This window comes from Xyrauchen texanus, chromosome 41 (genome assembly GCF_025860055.1).
Source record: "Xyrauchen texanus isolate HMW12.3.18 chromosome 41, RBS_HiC_50CHRs, whole genome shotgun sequence".
Classification (NCBI taxonomy): Eukaryota; Metazoa; Chordata; class Actinopteri; order Cypriniformes; family Catostomidae; genus Xyrauchen; species Xyrauchen texanus.
Window position 1 is genome coordinate 31,805,343 of NC_068316.1, and position 17,592 is coordinate 31,822,934.

General features: G+C 42.9%; 1 protein-coding gene across 2 annotated transcripts in view; it reads left to right on the top strand.

Annotated features, from left to right (window-relative positions):
• LOC127634470 (dipeptidyl aminopeptidase-like protein 6) overlaps nucleotides 1-17,592 on the top strand; it is a 483,292-nt gene that overhangs the window by 398,399 nt on the left and 67,301 nt on the right. For both annotated transcript variants that reach the window (XM_052114057.1, XM_052114056.1), the window contains exons 4-5: nucleotides 6,763-6,857; nucleotides 7,596-7,670. In XM_052114057.1, the coding sequence (XP_051970017.1) occupies nucleotides 6,763-6,857; nucleotides 7,596-7,670 (170 nt within the window). The remainder of the gene's footprint in view (nucleotides 1-6,762; nucleotides 6,858-7,595; nucleotides 7,671-17,592) is intronic.

A 17,592-nucleotide genomic window follows, 5' to 3' on the forward strand; every position in this document is an offset into this window, starting at 1 on the left:
AGAAAATCTACGGAGGAATTGCTCGATGTTGTTACTCGTGCGGTTGCCAGATTGGACTGGCCACGCGAAAAAGAGACCCCCAAATGCTCCAAATTAGGGGATAGATTTTATGTTCCAGTCGAAGAAAGGGAACGCCTCATGGGTCCCTTCCCTTCTTTGATAACCTCCATGAAGAGCTTTATCGCTCATGGAGAACCCCTAAAAATATATATATATATATTCTTCCCGTGTTCACATACCCTCGACGTCATTATATTCGACTATCGTGTGTGGTGAGGCACGGGGGTATTCAGTGATGCCGCCGGTCGAAGAGACGCTTGCAGGCTATCTCTCGCCGGGCTCGGCATCGTCACTTAAGAAGCCCTCTCTCCCCTCAAAGCCTTGTAGGACAACTTTAGTGGGAAGGGCTTATCAAGCAGCAGGTCAGGCTGGTGCTGCTCTGCACACTATGCTGTTTTACAGGCGTACCAGGCTGACCTCCTGGACGACCTGAGTGTGGGTTCTGCGCTTGACGAGCAAGCCTCAGACCCGCCTCGGTCCTGACTGAAGGGAGGCTCAAAAGCAAAGCGTGGCGAGTCGTGCTCCTCCTCCCAGGGATTGGGGACAGTCTCGTCGCCCTCGCCAGCCCCCGAAGCAAGACCCAAGAGAAAACCCTGACGGTCTTGCGCCTAGATTAGTGTGTAGCTCCCCTCGAGACGGGGCGCGTGCTTCACTTCACCCCTCCCGGTACCCCCTCGAAGCCCCTCCATTCCCGCCACCTCTTGGTGTTTCGGGTTGCAGATGGCTTCCATCAAAATTGGGTGTTTTCGCTGTTCCTTCATTTTATTCAGGACGCGAAACACCCGACAACCCCTCAACAGGAAGTGTTCAAATATAATACCCATCTCAGAGATCCTGGCAGCGTGGAAACTTCTGCCGGATATATTCTTTTCTATGGGTCTTATAAGGGCGTCAGGATTTAATTCACTCGCATCTTTTCCGTGTTTCAACGGCGTGTTCTCACTACCGTAAACCGGATTTCTTTTTTTTGTAAAAACAAAAAACTGAATCTCCTGGTTAAAGGGGCCATGGTATGTGTTCCCCTTCCAGAGAGAGAGTTAGGTTATTACACTAAATACTTCCCGTTTCCCATGGAGGGTGAGGGGTGGCGTCTGGCTTAGATCTTAAAGCTTGAACTACCCGTGGGTGTTCAAGTCCTAGATGATGCCTGTCAAGACGGTCGTGTCTCAAGCCCTACAACTCGTTTGGCTGGTCACCATAGATCTTATGACGCACTTCTATACTTCATTTAGAAGTTCTGCCACAACATGGAAAGTTCCTGAGGTTCACTTCTGGGGGCGAAGTCTTCCAGGGTCAGGTTCTTTCACTCAGCCTAGCCCTTTTTACCCGCACATTCACAATGCATGATGTAGCGCTGGCTCCTTGCGACTCCGGGGCATCTGCATTCTGAATTATGTAGACGACTGGCTGATCCTAGCGCAGTTCCAGGAACTGTCAGTTCAGCACAGGGACATCGTCTTAGCTCATCTGTTTCTCTGGGGTTGAGGCTCAACGCCAAGAAAAGCGTCCTCTCTCCCACTCAGAATACTGTCTATCGGGGCATTGTATGGAGTTCAATCACAATGCGGGCACAACTGTCTCCCGCTAGTATTGAGTCCATTCAGATCACCATGAGCAAAGTCAGGCTAGGTCAAGGTTGCACTGTTATCAGTATCAACGATTTCCAGGTCTCAGGGCGAACGCGTCCACGGTGATCCCTCTGGAGCTTCTGCTCATGAGACCCCTGGTCAAAAGCCAGGAGATTTCTTCCAAGGGCCAAAACCCCTAGGCTAAATAGGGTTACGCGCCTCAGGCTTCGTTCCCTTTCTGTGTGGTTCAGACCCCGGTTTTCTGCCTTGGGTCCCACTCTAGGTGCGTCTTGTTGTCGCAGGCTGCTAACGACAGATGCCTCCCTGATGGGCGGGGTAGCGGCCTTAAGTGGTCGTCCAGCTTAAGGGGATAGGAGGGTCATCAGCTCGGTTGTCACAGTCACTGTCTCGGGTTGATGGCTGTATTTCTGGGCCTGAAATACCTCCTCCTGAGGCCGCCATGTCTTGGTGCGGGTGGACAATACAGCGGTAGCCTCTTACATAAATCATCAAGGAGACCCACGTTCTTGTCAGCTGTATTTCTGACACGTTGGGTTCTCCTTAGGGCCCAGGGCAAGCTCCTGTCACTCAGGTCAGTTATATCCCTTGATGCCGTATATGGGAGCAGATTTACGGTCCAGACAGAAAATACCAACAGGGGAGTTAAGAACTCCACCCTAAGGTAGTAGTTGCCCAGAGTTCGCCAGCAAGGGTTTTTTCCTCTTACTGATAGCACCGCGCTGGCCGAACATGGCTTGGTTCTTGGAGCTAATCTCTTCCCTCAAAGGCTCGCCTTGGGCGATTCCGAACAGGAAGGATCTTCTATCTCAGGCACAGGGCAATATTTCATCCCTGCCCCAAATTGTGGAATCTTTCATGTTTGGCCCCTAAGGGTAACAACTGAGGGACACAGGGCTCTCTCCTGAGGTTATCGAGACCTTTTTAAATGCCGGGCTTTTTCCACTTGGAACAAGTTTGGGTGAGATCTTAGGGCAGAAGAGGACCTCTTCGCCTCTATGAATAGCGCAATGTCTCCTCTACTTCTCCCTGAGTCACCCAGCCCCCCCCCTTGGGTCTGGAAGTTAAGTCACATACATGACCCACAGTGCGTCTTTATGCGTTTCTTTACCCGGTTTCTCTGCTCCCAGGAGTCTTGGCCAATGTTCACCAGCAAGGGTCTTGCCTCATACTTATGGCGCTGCGCTGGCCGAACAGGATATGGTTCTCGGAGTTAATATCTCTCCTCTACGGTTCGCCTTGGTCGATTCCGAACAGGGAGGACCTTCTTTCTCAGGCTCAGGGGACATATTCATCCCCGGCCCGAATTGTGAAACCTTTCATGCTTGGCCCCTGTAGGGTACCAACTGAGGTTCGCAGGGCTTTCTCCTGAGGTTATTGAGACCATTTCAAGTGCTAGGGCCCCCTCCACTTGGAACTGATCTGGGTAGATTTTACAGGGCAGAAGAGGACCTCTTCGCCTATGTTGATAGTGCAATGTCTCCTCTACTTCTCCCTGAGTCAATAACCCCCCCACCCCCGGGGGGGGGCTGATCGTGGTGGCGTATACATGGCACTAATATGCCTGCATGCGTTTCCTTCTAATAAGTTCATATTACAGAACCAGCTAAATGCCAGTTTGCTTCAGTTTTGGAGTCTCTGTAGAAAGAACTGTCAGCGGGCACTTGCCTCACCACTGCCAGGTTCTATGTGGCCTCCACTTCGGTTTGCCACGCCTCGGTGGGCGGGTGGGCATCCTTGCTAGGACCTCTTCATAGGGTAAGATCTATGTCAGCGTTTGGTAGACTTCTGACTCTCAAGATGGTTTTTCATATGGCAATTACGTCTCTAAGGAGACTTGGGTACCTACAGGCTCTGTCTGATTTGCCGGCCTGTTTTGAGTTGCCCCAGGTAGGACCAAAAGCATTCTTTGCACTCTCACTCTGATTACCTGCCCAAGGTGCCTTTCGCGACCCTTGGCCAGTCATTTTCTAAGCCTTCTGCTCCCTGCCGTTTGTAATGCCGGAGCAGCTAAAGACTACTCAGACTTTGTCCAGTCTGTGCTCTTCAGAATTATGTTCACCGCGTTTGCTAGTGGCGTAAAGTCAGGGCAGCAGTTCTTCACTTTGAAGCCATGACCGGGTTGTCACTTTGGGTGAGGGACCTTACTGCCCGGGCCTACGAGGCGCGCAGTAAAACTTCGCCAGTAGGTTTTAGGGCGCACTCTACCAGAGGGCTCTCCTCCTCTAAAGCCTTGGCTAGAGGTCTCCCTCTGCAGCAAGTTTGTGGTGCGGCAGGTTGGTCCTCTCCGCGCACATTCATTAAACTTTTATAGGTTGGATGTTCTTGCCACTCTGGGCTCTTACGCCCTTGAGTTGACACCGAACAAGTTTGTGGTGCGGCAGGTTGGTCCTCTCTGCACACATTCATTTTTATGCTACTCTGGGCTCTTACGCCCTTGAGTCGACATCTCAAGCTCATGTCTGAGAACTCTCGCGTTCTTGTGAGCACACCACAACCGTAGGGGTCTGGACAGCCCCAGTGCGGCGGCGTGGGTATTGCGTTCCCCGTAGCGCTGAGCAAAAGTGCAGCATCAAAGTGAAGCTTTTTGAAAAGGGAACGTCTCGGGTTACATGTGTAACCCTTGTTCCCTGAAAAAAGCGGAACGAGATGCTGCACTTCTTTGCCGCACTGGGACGTCCCAGGACTGCTCTTCAAAAAGAAGTATCTGACGACACCTGGTGACGTATCCATTTATAGCCTGGCCGCAGGTGCATCTAATGATTACATCAGCCGAGGCTATAAATTCTGGTCTACAAACATTGACGTGTTACACACATTATTCAGCTCGGTTCACAGCTAGAGTTGTTCCCCGTAGCGCTTAGCAAAAGCGCAGCATCTCGTTCTGCTTTTTTCAGGGAACAAGGGTTACACATGTAACCTGAGACGCTTTATTAGCTGAAGCTAATGTTAAATGTGGATAAATCTAAGTTTATGATTTTTACAAATTCAAGCAACATTAAATGGACTAAAAGTATTGTCACTCTACTCTCTGAAGTGATTTCTAAATTTAAATACTATTTTTTTTTAATTACATTTTATTTTCTGCCTCATATACAGCAGTTGAATAAGCTGAAATTGAAAATAGCCTTCTATTTCAAATGTTTTTCACTTGATATGAGAATAATATTGGTGGAAACAACATGATTGCCTATTCTTGACTATGGTGGGCTGTTTATTGACCTGCTTCAGTGACATCACTTTTTCCCCATATCCACCATATTTGTGACCATCAGCGGGAGGAAGTAATGGTGGTGAATGGAAAAATATCCCTAAAATGATATCAAGAAAAACCTCAAAAAACACTTTTGATCCATGCCAAGTCCCATGAAAGATGTATACATTTCTGAGGTCAGCACAAATATTGCCAAATGTGACTTTTGCGGACATGTAATTATATTTTATCCACGATTCATCTCTGATGTGAGATCGGCAAGTGCACACACCTCTCGGTACATCACCGTAAACATCTCTCATTCAGAAGTTACAAATGTTTGTTGTTTTCTTCACTGATATTGGTCACAATATTACAAAACATCTGTGATGATCCCATCTGTATGAATGTAAGAGCTGCTTTAAACTCATAAAGAATACACACAAAGCAACCGAGGCATATTAGTGAATTAGATTAATATGTTCACATTGTAGTCTGGTGGTGGGAATAAAGTCTGTGCTTCATGATCTTTTGATGTGTTGTTTATTGATTCAAAGTAGAATATACACATTAAATATATACTATATATTAATATTATAGTGTTTTTTTTATAACTGTGTGTTACAATTAACCTTGACCCCCCCATGTCACTTAAAATATAAAACTTTACTGGAACAAAAATTACATTTTGGCTTTGGTACAGCGTTATCATCTTTTCTTTACATATAAACAGAAACAAAAATGTAGCCAGCTTTTGCCGCATCCAACAGCACTGCACATTGAAGGTATATGGAATTTGGTCACAAACATGGCAGACAGTCATACATTGACATTTAATGAACCAGATAATCTTGAATGTATCTGTACACTGTCTTCATATGCTGGAAGTTGTCTACCATGAGGCCTTAAGGTTTATTATTAATTGCTCAAACCTTACCACTGTACAATATACTGCAAAGTCGACTGGCCATCATTTTTAATGCATAGTCATTTGTATATATTTATTTACAAGCTCTTTTTGGAATGTTACCTAGTTATTTATCTGTTTTCTATGATGCAGAAATGTTGTGTTTATGGAATATTCTCAGGATATTGTACTTCTAAAGCTTACTCTGAAATGGGTAAAAAGTCTTGTTTTCAACACCATTTTCTTGGAACAATTTGCAGTCTGTCCTTAAACTTCAAGATCTTATTAACTTAGTGAATTTAAAATGATAGTTAAGTCCAAGGAATTAGAATCTTTTGGATGCATGTTGATGTATGTGGTATGCTCTCTAGATCTGGTTGCTGCCTTTTTTGTCAAGGTCTCTCTTTGTAAAAAAGATTTAAATCTGGTTAAATAAAGGTTAAAATAAATGCGTTCGTAGAAAAAAAAAACGATTAAATGCATTCCGTGTGACCGGAGCTATCTGACCCATTAGAATTACTGTGATTTCAGTGCTTTCCTCTTTGGCTTTAAAGTTATTGTGAAGGTAATTGTGTCACCTCTTATCACTGATTAGTTATGCAAGCATGATTTAAAAAAAAAAAGAAAAAGAAAAAAAAGAGACTGCGTCCCATTCCCTAATCCGCAATAAAATATCGGCAATGGGGCTGTTTGCTCAATTTGCGATCTTCTCACGAGGGCCATGTCTGACATTCCAGACCTTTCAAAGATATTTGGTTGATGTCCTTGCCAAAGTCATTGTCACTAGCTGAAAACCTTAAAAGAAAACTTTTATCATTCCAGTTCAACTATCGTCCCCCTGGTACAGCTCGAGAACTTTGAAATGCACATTGACTTGATTATCGACAGAAGAGCGAAAGTTAAAGGCAGTCTGCAGCAACCTGAACATAACTTTCAGAGCGCACATAGTTTTACACACTAATGCATTTCCCCCACCCTTTCCCACTAACTGTGTCTCTCATCGTATCTCCATTTAGGTAATGAACTCCTGTATCGTACCCGTGATGGCGATGTGGTCCGCTTTAACATGGACACCAACGAGAGTACAATCCTGGTGACCAACAGGAAGTTTGTAAGTGTTCTTAATCATTTTACTCCTCCTCTTTCTTCATCCACAATAGTATAACCCTTTAAATTTTACCTTTAAAATTAGTGGAACACTGTACTGCATTCTAAAGGGGGGAACAAAAATGTTTGCTTTTTTTTTTTCATCTTTCATCTTAATGTATTAATTGTCTCTTCCTATAGAACAGCTTTCCTCAGGCGGAGCAAAATAATATAAAGCAATAATATCACAGCCTTGCATTCACAATCCCAATGGAGGCAATCAAATCCTGCACTGCATTGTTTTCTGTTTGTTTCATGTGCATTCAGTTTCACTTAGCAAAATGTCACATTATGGAAGATAAATCACACATGTGTGCATTTTCAAGCATTAGCACGCTACATGATCTGCAGTATAAATTACGCCATTGTCTCAGTCATCATATCACAGTGCTGACAGTTGTATTGTTACTAATTGAGCTGAAACCATCCATTCTTTGCGCTGTATTCTGTGTAGCTCGTTAACAAGCTCAGATCATTAAAGAGAGTCTGGTGAGTTGTAATTCAGCATCAGTGTAAGAACAGGGAAGGCAAGGACACACAACGTGTTAGTTCAGAATGAAAAATTGTGGTGGCTTTGATTAATGCCACAATTTCCCTGTGTCTGCGAGAAACAATCTGTCAAAGTCATTTAAGGAAAGTGCTAATGAAACTGTATGGTAAAATATCTCATATGCCTTTTCTCTGTCTTTTATTCTTCTTCCAGGAAATGTACAAAGCCAGCAAGTATGAGGTTTCCCCAGATATGAGACTCGTTCTGTTGGCCTACAATGTTAAGCCGGTGAGGCCTGTGTTTTTTTGTATCTGTCTTGAAATGAAAGTAATCATGGTACAAAGTGAAAGCTGTCGATTGAGTTTAACTTGTATTGAACCCGGAGCAATCCTTTAAGCACTTTATTAGCATTTTTTAGGTTCAAAATTAGCCAAAAGTATTATTTATTTATTTTTACACCTTTATAGTTTTCAATTTATAATAGCAAACAAGACATACATAAATGGTTGAAATTTTATGAAGATTTTGCACATTGTTTATTAAATAATTTATCATCCATTGACAAGCTGTCAGTAGATCATAGAACTGACACTTCGGTTAATCTGCCATGGCAAGCATGGTTAAAATTGCCAAACAATCACCCTGACTGATGACACCCATTTTCAGGTCTATTTGGATGTGGTTAGCTTGCACCACAGTCAAGTTACAAAAACATTTGTGTGCTTTCACAACAGCTCAACGAACGAAACTCTGACATCCAACAAACTTGGGTCTGCACTAAAAGCTCTAGAATGAAAATACCCAGACTGAATGAAATAGTGGAGAGAAACATGTTTTGATCTTTTATGGATTTCTGTATTTCTCAGCATCATGATACCTCAAGAGTTAATCAAGAGCAAACACAGCAGAGAGTTTCTTACTGAAGGTTGAGCCAGACACACTAAAGGTCTGAGCAGAATATGGAGAGATTGTTTAGATCAAGACAGCTGTCTTACTGAGCTGAAAGACAGGAGAAGTGTCATCAGCGCTTGGACAGTGACACACATTTAACACACATGACAAGAAAAGAGTGTGCTACACAGAGACGCACAATTGTTCATAACATGCCCCTTATTCTCAAACGCTGTTGTGGTACTGCTTGCCCTTCACAAAGCTTTACTTTGACCGTATTAACAGCATCCTACAGAACAGTGTCAGACTCATGTCAGCAGTGAGCATATGCTACGGTCAGACCTCTGACTCAGAGACAGATGTTGTCACTGTCCTCAGTGTGATACAACAAGCAGCCTGTTACTGCACTCCATGAGCCTGTCTCTTTACAACTAGATGGATTGTGAATGTGTAAAATAAATAGTTACGGTGTTATTCTGCTTGGACAAGCCATGTTCGAAGCCTTAAAATGGCCAATTGGGGGGACTGGGCTAAAATAAGCCATTGGGCTAAGATGAGTTATGAGGATTAAAAGGAAAAAAGGGATAATGATGTGATAATAAGACAAATGCACTTAAGTCTGGTGAATTGTGGGGCAAGATGTGCCCATATTTATTCTACAGAGCCCCTTAAAGTGCAGGGAGGGAATTTATTTTCTGAAAGAGCTTTGCTTTCATTCGCAATAGTTTTGTGTTACCTCAAAAAGTTGTATTTCCTCGTAAAAGCTTTATCTATTATATAAAGCAAAACTTTCTTTAGTTTTTTGTTAGAAATGAATACAAATAGAATAGAAATGATAGAAATGTAATTTAGCAAGTACACCAACAATCTGTCTTCCAAACCATGTTTTTGCCTTTGTCGATTCACTATGGTAAGCCTATAATAAAGATTTGGCAGGAAATTGCTTATTTTCGTTATTCATCCATGTGTGTTTACATCATGTCTGTAAAGAAAAGAAGGTCCAGCTAATACAGAGTGTGTATGTCCGGTGATAGGTGTGGTGGTAGTTAGAAGCGGAAAGCTTGTAGGCACAACAAATGAGTGAAAATGTCCATTTGATCATTCAAAATGGCAAACCTCTAGGGAAATTGCTAACCAAAAATAGTCTGCAAGCAAAAAGGAAAAGTGACAGAGACCGTAATACAATATTGGATTGGCTTTTTAGAGGTTGTGACAACTCTGAGATCTTAAAGTATTTAAAACCCAGAGATGGAGGTTTTCTTGCTGTAAGAAATTTTATTTGTTAGCCAGGTAGCTCTCTTTGCGCGGTAGTTCGTTAGATAACGTTACCCACTCTAATGGGGCATTTTATTATGGACTGTGATACTGCTGTGCTTTCATTTTCGAGGAAGGAAGGACAAATAAAAAAACTTTTATGCTGGTAACAATGCCAATCTCTAAACCAGTTACTAATTTGGTCTATTTGCCTGCTAGCTAAGTAATAATAATTTCCATTTGATTTATCTGATATGACTAGCAATCTTCTAGTCTAATGTCATCGGTCCCTACTTTTTGTAAAGCTATTTATTTTAAAACGACTGTTTTCAGGGGCCTGGGTAGCTCAGCGAGTATTGACGCTGACTACAACACCTGGAGTCGCAAGTTTGAATCCAGGGTGTGCTGAGTGATTCCAGCCTGGTCTCCTAAGCAACCAAATTGGCCTGGTTGCTAGGGAGGGCAGAGTCACATGGGGTAACCTTCTTGTGGTCACGATTAGTGGTTCTCACTCTCATTGGGGTGCGTGGTAAGTTTTGCGTGGATCACGAATAGCATGAGCCTCCACATGCTGGGAGTCTCCGTGGTGTCATGCTCAATGAGTCACGTGAGTAACCGCGCCACCATGAAGACCTACTAAGTAGTGGGAATTGGGCATTCAAATTTGGGAGAAAAGGGGATAAAAAAAATAAAGCTAATGTGAGGGAACCCAAAATGACAAAATTATATAAAAAAATTATATTTTTTAATTTAGCTTTTTCTTAAATATTTGTGACAAAGAGCATAGGTCATGGTGTCTCTCATAAATGCCTCCCAACACAAAACTATGAAGACACTGTGATTTTGCTCCTCACATTTTCATTTTTGTGGCCTTATGCAAGGAATATTCTGGAGGGGGAAAAACATTCTACATAAACCTCTGATAGCAAAAATTCCAACAATGTTTTAGACTTTGTTTTAGCAAAAGTGATTGTGTTAACAGAGTATGTTTCAGGTCTAAGGCTAATGAACTGTATTACATGGTGGAAGATTTGTATTTATTATAATTATTAATAATAAATTACTTTTTTATTTAAAACTTTAACATACCGGGATTGTCACCATTTTATATAAGCATAAAGATTATTAAGACTGTGTGTTACCGTGATTTAACCACATTAAAATCATGACATATCTAGGGTTGCAGCAGTATACCGGTTTTACGGTATACCACGATATTAAAATTTACGGTTATCATACCATGTGCTCTATGGTATTGAGAAAAAATGCAACCGGATGGAGAATCTCACATGCGCGTGCGCATCACCTTTCCTTCTTGTCTTTCGTCAATTGCGTCACACACAGAAAAGAGCAACACTGTGCTATGTGCCAAAAAATAAAATTATAATAATTACACACCATCACCTTTACAGATTTGATTAACAATTTTACATGAGTAAAAGTAGCTGTTATATTTTGACAACATTTTATTGTTTCATAGTAAATAATCTAAAGGTAGAATCTATGACCTCATTTTATACAGTGGCAGTTGTAGTTAAAGTTTCAAGATGTTATTTTTCATAAATACTATAATTTGTTATTATTATTACTATTATTTAAGACTAGCTACACTGACATAACCATGGTAATGAGGATCCTTTCCTCCCGTGTAATATGTATGTTCTGTCTGAAATATGTTTGAAATTAGAAAACAAACAGGATAACAATGGGCTCATATAAGTAAATATGCTCTTCAATTTTTAAAATAGGTGGAGAGAAAACATCATGGTTACTGATGTAACTTCCGTAACCTCCGTTCCCTGATTGAGGGAATGAGAGGTTGTGTCGATAAGTTGAGGGGTTCACTCTTGGAAGCCCAGACATCTCTGATCTTTGAGAAAAGGCCAATGAGAATTGGCGTGTGTAATTTGCATCCCACTCCCCCTTGGGGAGCAGCTAACTGCTCAGAAGTTTAAGGACTGGCTGGCCCAGCCGTAGACTTCTCTCTATTGTTCTCCCCAAAAAAGGTGCGAAATCGTTCAGCTGGGGGCCATATAAGGTCCATGTTGGGGTTGTTCCCCAAAGAGGAGGACACCACGGAGACCACACCCAGCCCCGAGAAGGGGGGGACTTCAAAGTGGAATAGAGCACACAGTCTTACCGGGTCGAAGCGGAAGCATGTCCTGCAGAGCGGCGCCATGATAGGTCCTACCCAAAGAGAGGAGGAGTTACTACAAACACAGTGACCAAGGACAGAGGGCCCTCTGCCCAAGGAAGACGTGGTTTACCAGCGGGGAAACCATTTTGCATAATATACATCACATGGGGTCACCTAAGGAGAAAACCAGCACATTTGGAGCACTTACCTTAGTACGGGGGCCTAAGTGACGCACGTACTGGGGCAGAGGCGAGCCTCTCCGAAGGCTCGTCGGCCGCTGGGCTAAGGAGGAAGAACGTCCAGGGTTCACACTTTTTTGCAAACGCAACTGGGAAAAGAGCACACGTTTTCACCTCAAGGGAGGGGAAAGGCGGTATGCGCAAGCGGTACACCTGGCCAGCTGACCCAAACCTGATTACACAAGGGACGAAACTGGCTCAACATGCAAAGGTGTTAGGTGTTGACCAGCCCACAGCTCTACAGATGTCTGCTAGAGAGGAACAACACCCAAGAAGCCTCAACACCCCTGGTAGAATGGGCTCACAGGCCAGCAGGGGCAGCACATACTTGGCATGGTATGCCATAGTGATGGCATCGATGACCCAGTGAGCGATCCTCTGTTTGGAGACAGCGCTTCCTTTCCGCTGTCCACTAAAGCAGACAAAGAGCTATATCTGCGCATTTTGATGCGCAGATATAGCGGCCACATACACTTTCAAGGTGGAGGGGGACAGCTGTCCCTCCAACTTCTCTTACAGGAAGGAAAGCACTGATCCTACTGCGCATCTCTGGGGGTCCTTGCCTCGGGAAGAACACCACTTAGCAAATAGACGCCACTTCAGGGCATAGAGGCGCCTCATTGAGGGGGTCCTGGCCTGAGTGATTGTGTCTACTACTGCAGATGGTTGGCCACTTAAGTCTTCCGTGTACCATCCAGGGGCCAGACATGGAGATTCCAGTGGTCTGGTTGCAGGTGCCAGATGGTGCCCCATCCCTGAGAAAGAAGGTCCTTCCTCAGGGGAATTCGCCAGGGTGGGCTGTCACGAGGAGTATGAGGTCCGAGAACCAAGTCCGGGAGGGCCAATAAGGGGCCACTAAGAGGATCTGCTCCTCATCCACCCTTGATCTCCCCCTGGGAGATGGGGGCATCAAGGAAACTAACCTTGTCGGCCTCTCGCGACTCGATCAGGTTGAACCAAAGGTAGCGTTCCTGGACCAACAGGGTGGACATCGCCTGCCTGAGAGCCCACGCCTTGACCTTTGTTGCCCGGAGGGCAAAGTCGGTCGCCGAGTGCAGCTTCTGCATTAGTCCCAGGTCAGGACTACCCTCGTGCAGTTCTCTAAGTGCCTTGGCTTGGTGTACCTGCAGGAGCGCCATGGCATGCAAGGCGGAAGCGGCGTGTCCAGCAGCGCTGTAGGCTTTAGCCATCAGTGATGACTTCAGTCTACAGGCCCTGGACGGGAGCCTCGGAGGACTCCGCCAAGTGGCGGCGCTTTGCGGGCACAAATGCTCTGCAACCACTTGGCCCACTTTGGAAATTTTCGAATAGCCCCTTGCTGCCCCGCCATCGAGGGTTGTGAGAGTGGAGGAGCTCACGGACCGTGTGCGGGCAGTGAAGGGTGCCTGCCACGAATGCGTCAGCACCGCTCTGGCCTCAGGAAACAATCATCAAGCCGCGAGGGTTCGGGGAGGAGCGGAGGATTCCACTCCTCCCCGACACTCGCAGCTGCCCGGGCAAGCATGGCCGTCAGCTCTGCCTCTGCTTGCATCTGAGCTGCCGCACCCGAGGGTGGGAGTCTAGCCGAGTCCTCAGTGTCAGACATGATCAGCCTCCTCTCCATTGCTGCAATCGATAACTCGTCTTCGTTGTGAGCTCCGAACGAGATCGATGGCCCACCATAAGACAGACCGGCAACCTCATTCCAGAGCTCGGTTGGAGCATACGATCGTGACGGGAATGGGAGGTCCATGGGGGAATACCCAGCAGAAGAGCTCCCATTGATGTCCCTGTATCACCCCAAGTGCTAACCAACCCCGCTTCATACCCATAGGTAGAAGGACCGAGTCGGGGAGCCGCTGGTGTGGCTTGCTCTCTTACGAAAGACAGCCACAAACACAACATAGCCATGGTCATGTCCTCGCAAAGAGGACATGAACCATCCTCGAATGCTGACTCCACGTGGGTAGCACTCAAACACGTAAGACAGCGATCGTGGCCATCAGAAGCAGAGACCTTAACCAGAAAATACACACAAATGAAAAGGCATCTTGAAAAAGACGCTTTCGTTTGCACCACTCTTTTAGAGGGAAGTTTTGTGTGTGTGTGTGTGTGTGTGTGTGTGTGTGTGTGTGTGTATATATATATATATATACACTCACCTAAAGGATTATTAGGAACACCTACTAATACTGTGTTTGACCCCCTATTCGCCTTCAGAACTGCCTTAATTCTACGTGGCATTGATTCAACAAGGTGCTGAAAGCATTCTTTAGAAATGTTGGCCCATATTGATAGGATAGCATCTTGCAGTTGATGGAGATTTGTGGGATGCACATCCAGGGCACGAAGCTCCTGTTCCACCACATCCCAAAGATGCTCTATTGGGTTGAGATCTGGTGACTGTGGGGGCCATTTTAGTACAGTGAACTCATTGTCATGTTCAAGAAACCAATTTGAAATGATTCGAGCTTTGTGACATGGTGCATTATCCTGCTGGAAGTAGCCATCAGAGGATGGGTACATGGTGGCCATAAAGGGATGGACATGGTCAGAAACAATGCTCAGGTAGGCCGTGGCATTTAAACGATGCCCAATTAGCACTAAGGGGCCTAAAGTGTGCCAAGAAAACATCCTCCACACCATTACACCATCACCACCAGCCTGCATAGTGGTAACAAGGCATGATGGATCCATGTTCTCATTCTGTTTACGCCAAATTCTGACTCTACCATCTGAATGTCTCAACAGAAATCGAGACTCATCAGACCAGGCAACATTTTTCCAGTCTTCAACTGTCCAATTTTGGTGAGCTCTTGCAAATTGTAGCCTCTTTTTCCTATTTGTAGTGGAGCTGAGTGGTACCCGGAGGAGTCTTCTGCTGTTGTAGCCCATCCGCCTCAAGGTTGTGCGTGTTGTGGCTTCACAAATGCTTTGCTGCATACCTCGGTTGTAACGAGTGGTTATTTCAGTCAAAGTTGCTCTTCTATCAGCTTGAATCAGTCGGCCCATTCTCCTCTGACCTCTAACATCAACAAGGCATTTTCGCCCACAGGACTGCCGCATACTTGATGTTTTTCCCTTTTCACACCATTCTTTGTAAACCCTAGAAATGGTTGTGCGTGAAAATCCCAGTAACTGAGCAGATTGTGAAATACTCAGACCGGCCCGTCTGGCACCAACAACCATGCCACGCTCAAAATTGCTTAAATCACCTTTCTTTCCCATTCTGATATTCAGTTTGGAGTTCAGGAGATTGTCTTGACCAGGAACACACCCCTAAATGCATTGAAGCAACTGCCATGTGATTGGTTGATTAGATAATTGCATTAATGAGAAATTGAACAGGTGTTCCTAATAATCCTTTAGGTGAGTGTGTGTATATATATATATATATATATATATATATTAGGGCTGTCAATCGATACAAATTTTTTATTGAATTAATTACATGGTGTCACGTTTAATTAATCGCGATTAGTCGCACATACAAATATTTGCTGAGAAAGCCCCTCATATAACAATAACTCAATATATAATGATGAAATAATTATACATAGTTATCTTTAAATATTACCAAAAAAATGTTTTAAATATATATATATATATATATATATATATATATATATATATATATATATAATATATATATATATATATATATATATATATAAATTAAAAAATATTCAGATAATTAAAATGCATTACATTCTTGTGGCAGAAGAGTTAATCATTGATAAGACCATTCAAAAAGCAGCTTTAGAATACAATGTATTGTTTACTACTATATTATCGATCATAAGTCAATCATTGGCACACGGTTCACATTAATCCATTTCACAAGTGAATTTGTCAGTCAGTTCGAGATTTATTATGAGGGCTTGTTTAAGGACCCGTCAATTTACACCTGCGTCAGACTTTTTTTTTTTTTTTTTGTGACAAGCCAGGGGTATACATAGTACACAATACTACAGATATATATTACAATAATGCCAAGACATTATATTAATTACATATTGCAATGGTTTTCAATGCTTTGGAGTTGTTGGAGGTACAAAGAGTTTTTAAATAAGATTTTAAGTCTTTATAAAAAAGTGCAAATAGGGGCTTTATAGACATACATTTACACTTATGTATAGAAAAAACTTGGCAAGAAAAATAAACAGATTAATCAGAAAATATTAACTTAAGTTATCAAATCTCTGAAAACCAAATAAAACGTCTTTATAAAGCAAAGAAAAACTAGTTAAAATAGAGGTACGTACAAACAAACAAAAATGTTTCCAAAATACTACAGCGTGGACACATTCCCAAAAAATGTGAGGGGCAGTTTCATCTAGAGCATTACAGAAGGAGCAAAGTGGATCTATTTCAGGGAGCATGTTTCTTAAATAAAGATTGACTGGGTAAAAACGGTGTAACAGTTTTAAGGACACTTGAAACTGTAATTTGTAATTAAATATGTATGAGGTAAAGACCATACCACCTGCGTCAGACATGCTTGAGTCGCGTCTCGGGTGTGTTGCGTCATAAAGTAAAATGTTTAGGTCACTGTGTCAAGTTAAATATAGTTTAATACTCAATCTTTAAACACATCTTGAGATCCCTTGGTTCGCACGTTTATGTTGTGTGTCCGCTGAAGTGTTGTTAATGTTTTGTTCACTGTAATAAACTGTGCGTTGCACACACAGCTGAAATTTCACTTCCTGCCCTCTGGAGTAAATAGGTGGTACTACAAGCTTGAATCTCTCAGGAAAGCATTTCGATTAAATGCGTTATTTTTTGTAAAATTAATCGCACGTTATTAACGTGTTAAATCGACAGAGAACCGCTGTAATGGGCTGTTGATCCAACAGCTTGGGAGAGAGAGATGAATTGAACAGCAGGAGGAATTCAGCTCTGTGAATACGTCCGCTTGGTTCCGAAGAAGAATTCTGAATGTGTGTTTGCAAGCAGCACTCCTTTTATACCCGTATGTCTGGGGGAGTGGCATGCAAATTCCAAATCTTATTGGCCTTTTCTCAAAGATCAGAGATGTCTGGGCTCCCAAGAGTGAACCCCTAGTGTCAGCTCATCGACATAACGTCGAGTGAGTGACAGATAGGGAACTTCCTTTAGATTTTGTTGTTGACATCATCAACAAAAATAATGTCACTTGATGCATGTCCTTGTACTTGAAAACCATGAACAAATCTATGCAACATAAAAGAAAATACGACCCAGGATACATTAAATACAGGTTATGTTTTTACTATGTTGTGTCACTACTTGATTTCCATTGTAAAATCTGTCCTGAAGCAAAACCAGTTGAGAACCACTGAGTTAAAGGCTGTAACGCACCTACAGTATATATTAATTGTTAATAATCATAAGACATTACTTTAAAAGCTCACACAGCTGATGTTTTTTTCATTTAGTATTTAATTTAACATGCTAAGCTAACATGTAAACATAAATAGTTACATGCTATTTTTATCATATTTATAATTCGGTTTATTATTATAATTCTTTTATATTCTATTTATTTTATTTATTTTCAAAAGGGAGACTTTTTTTACTCATACTTCAATAAAAAAAATGGTTTCAATTTTAATAAAGTGTTTGCTCAAAAAATAAATAAACAAATAAATTCAATTAAATAACCCTTATGTTTTCACTGATAACTTATACCATGATACCATGAAACCATGATATTTTCTGAGACGGTAAT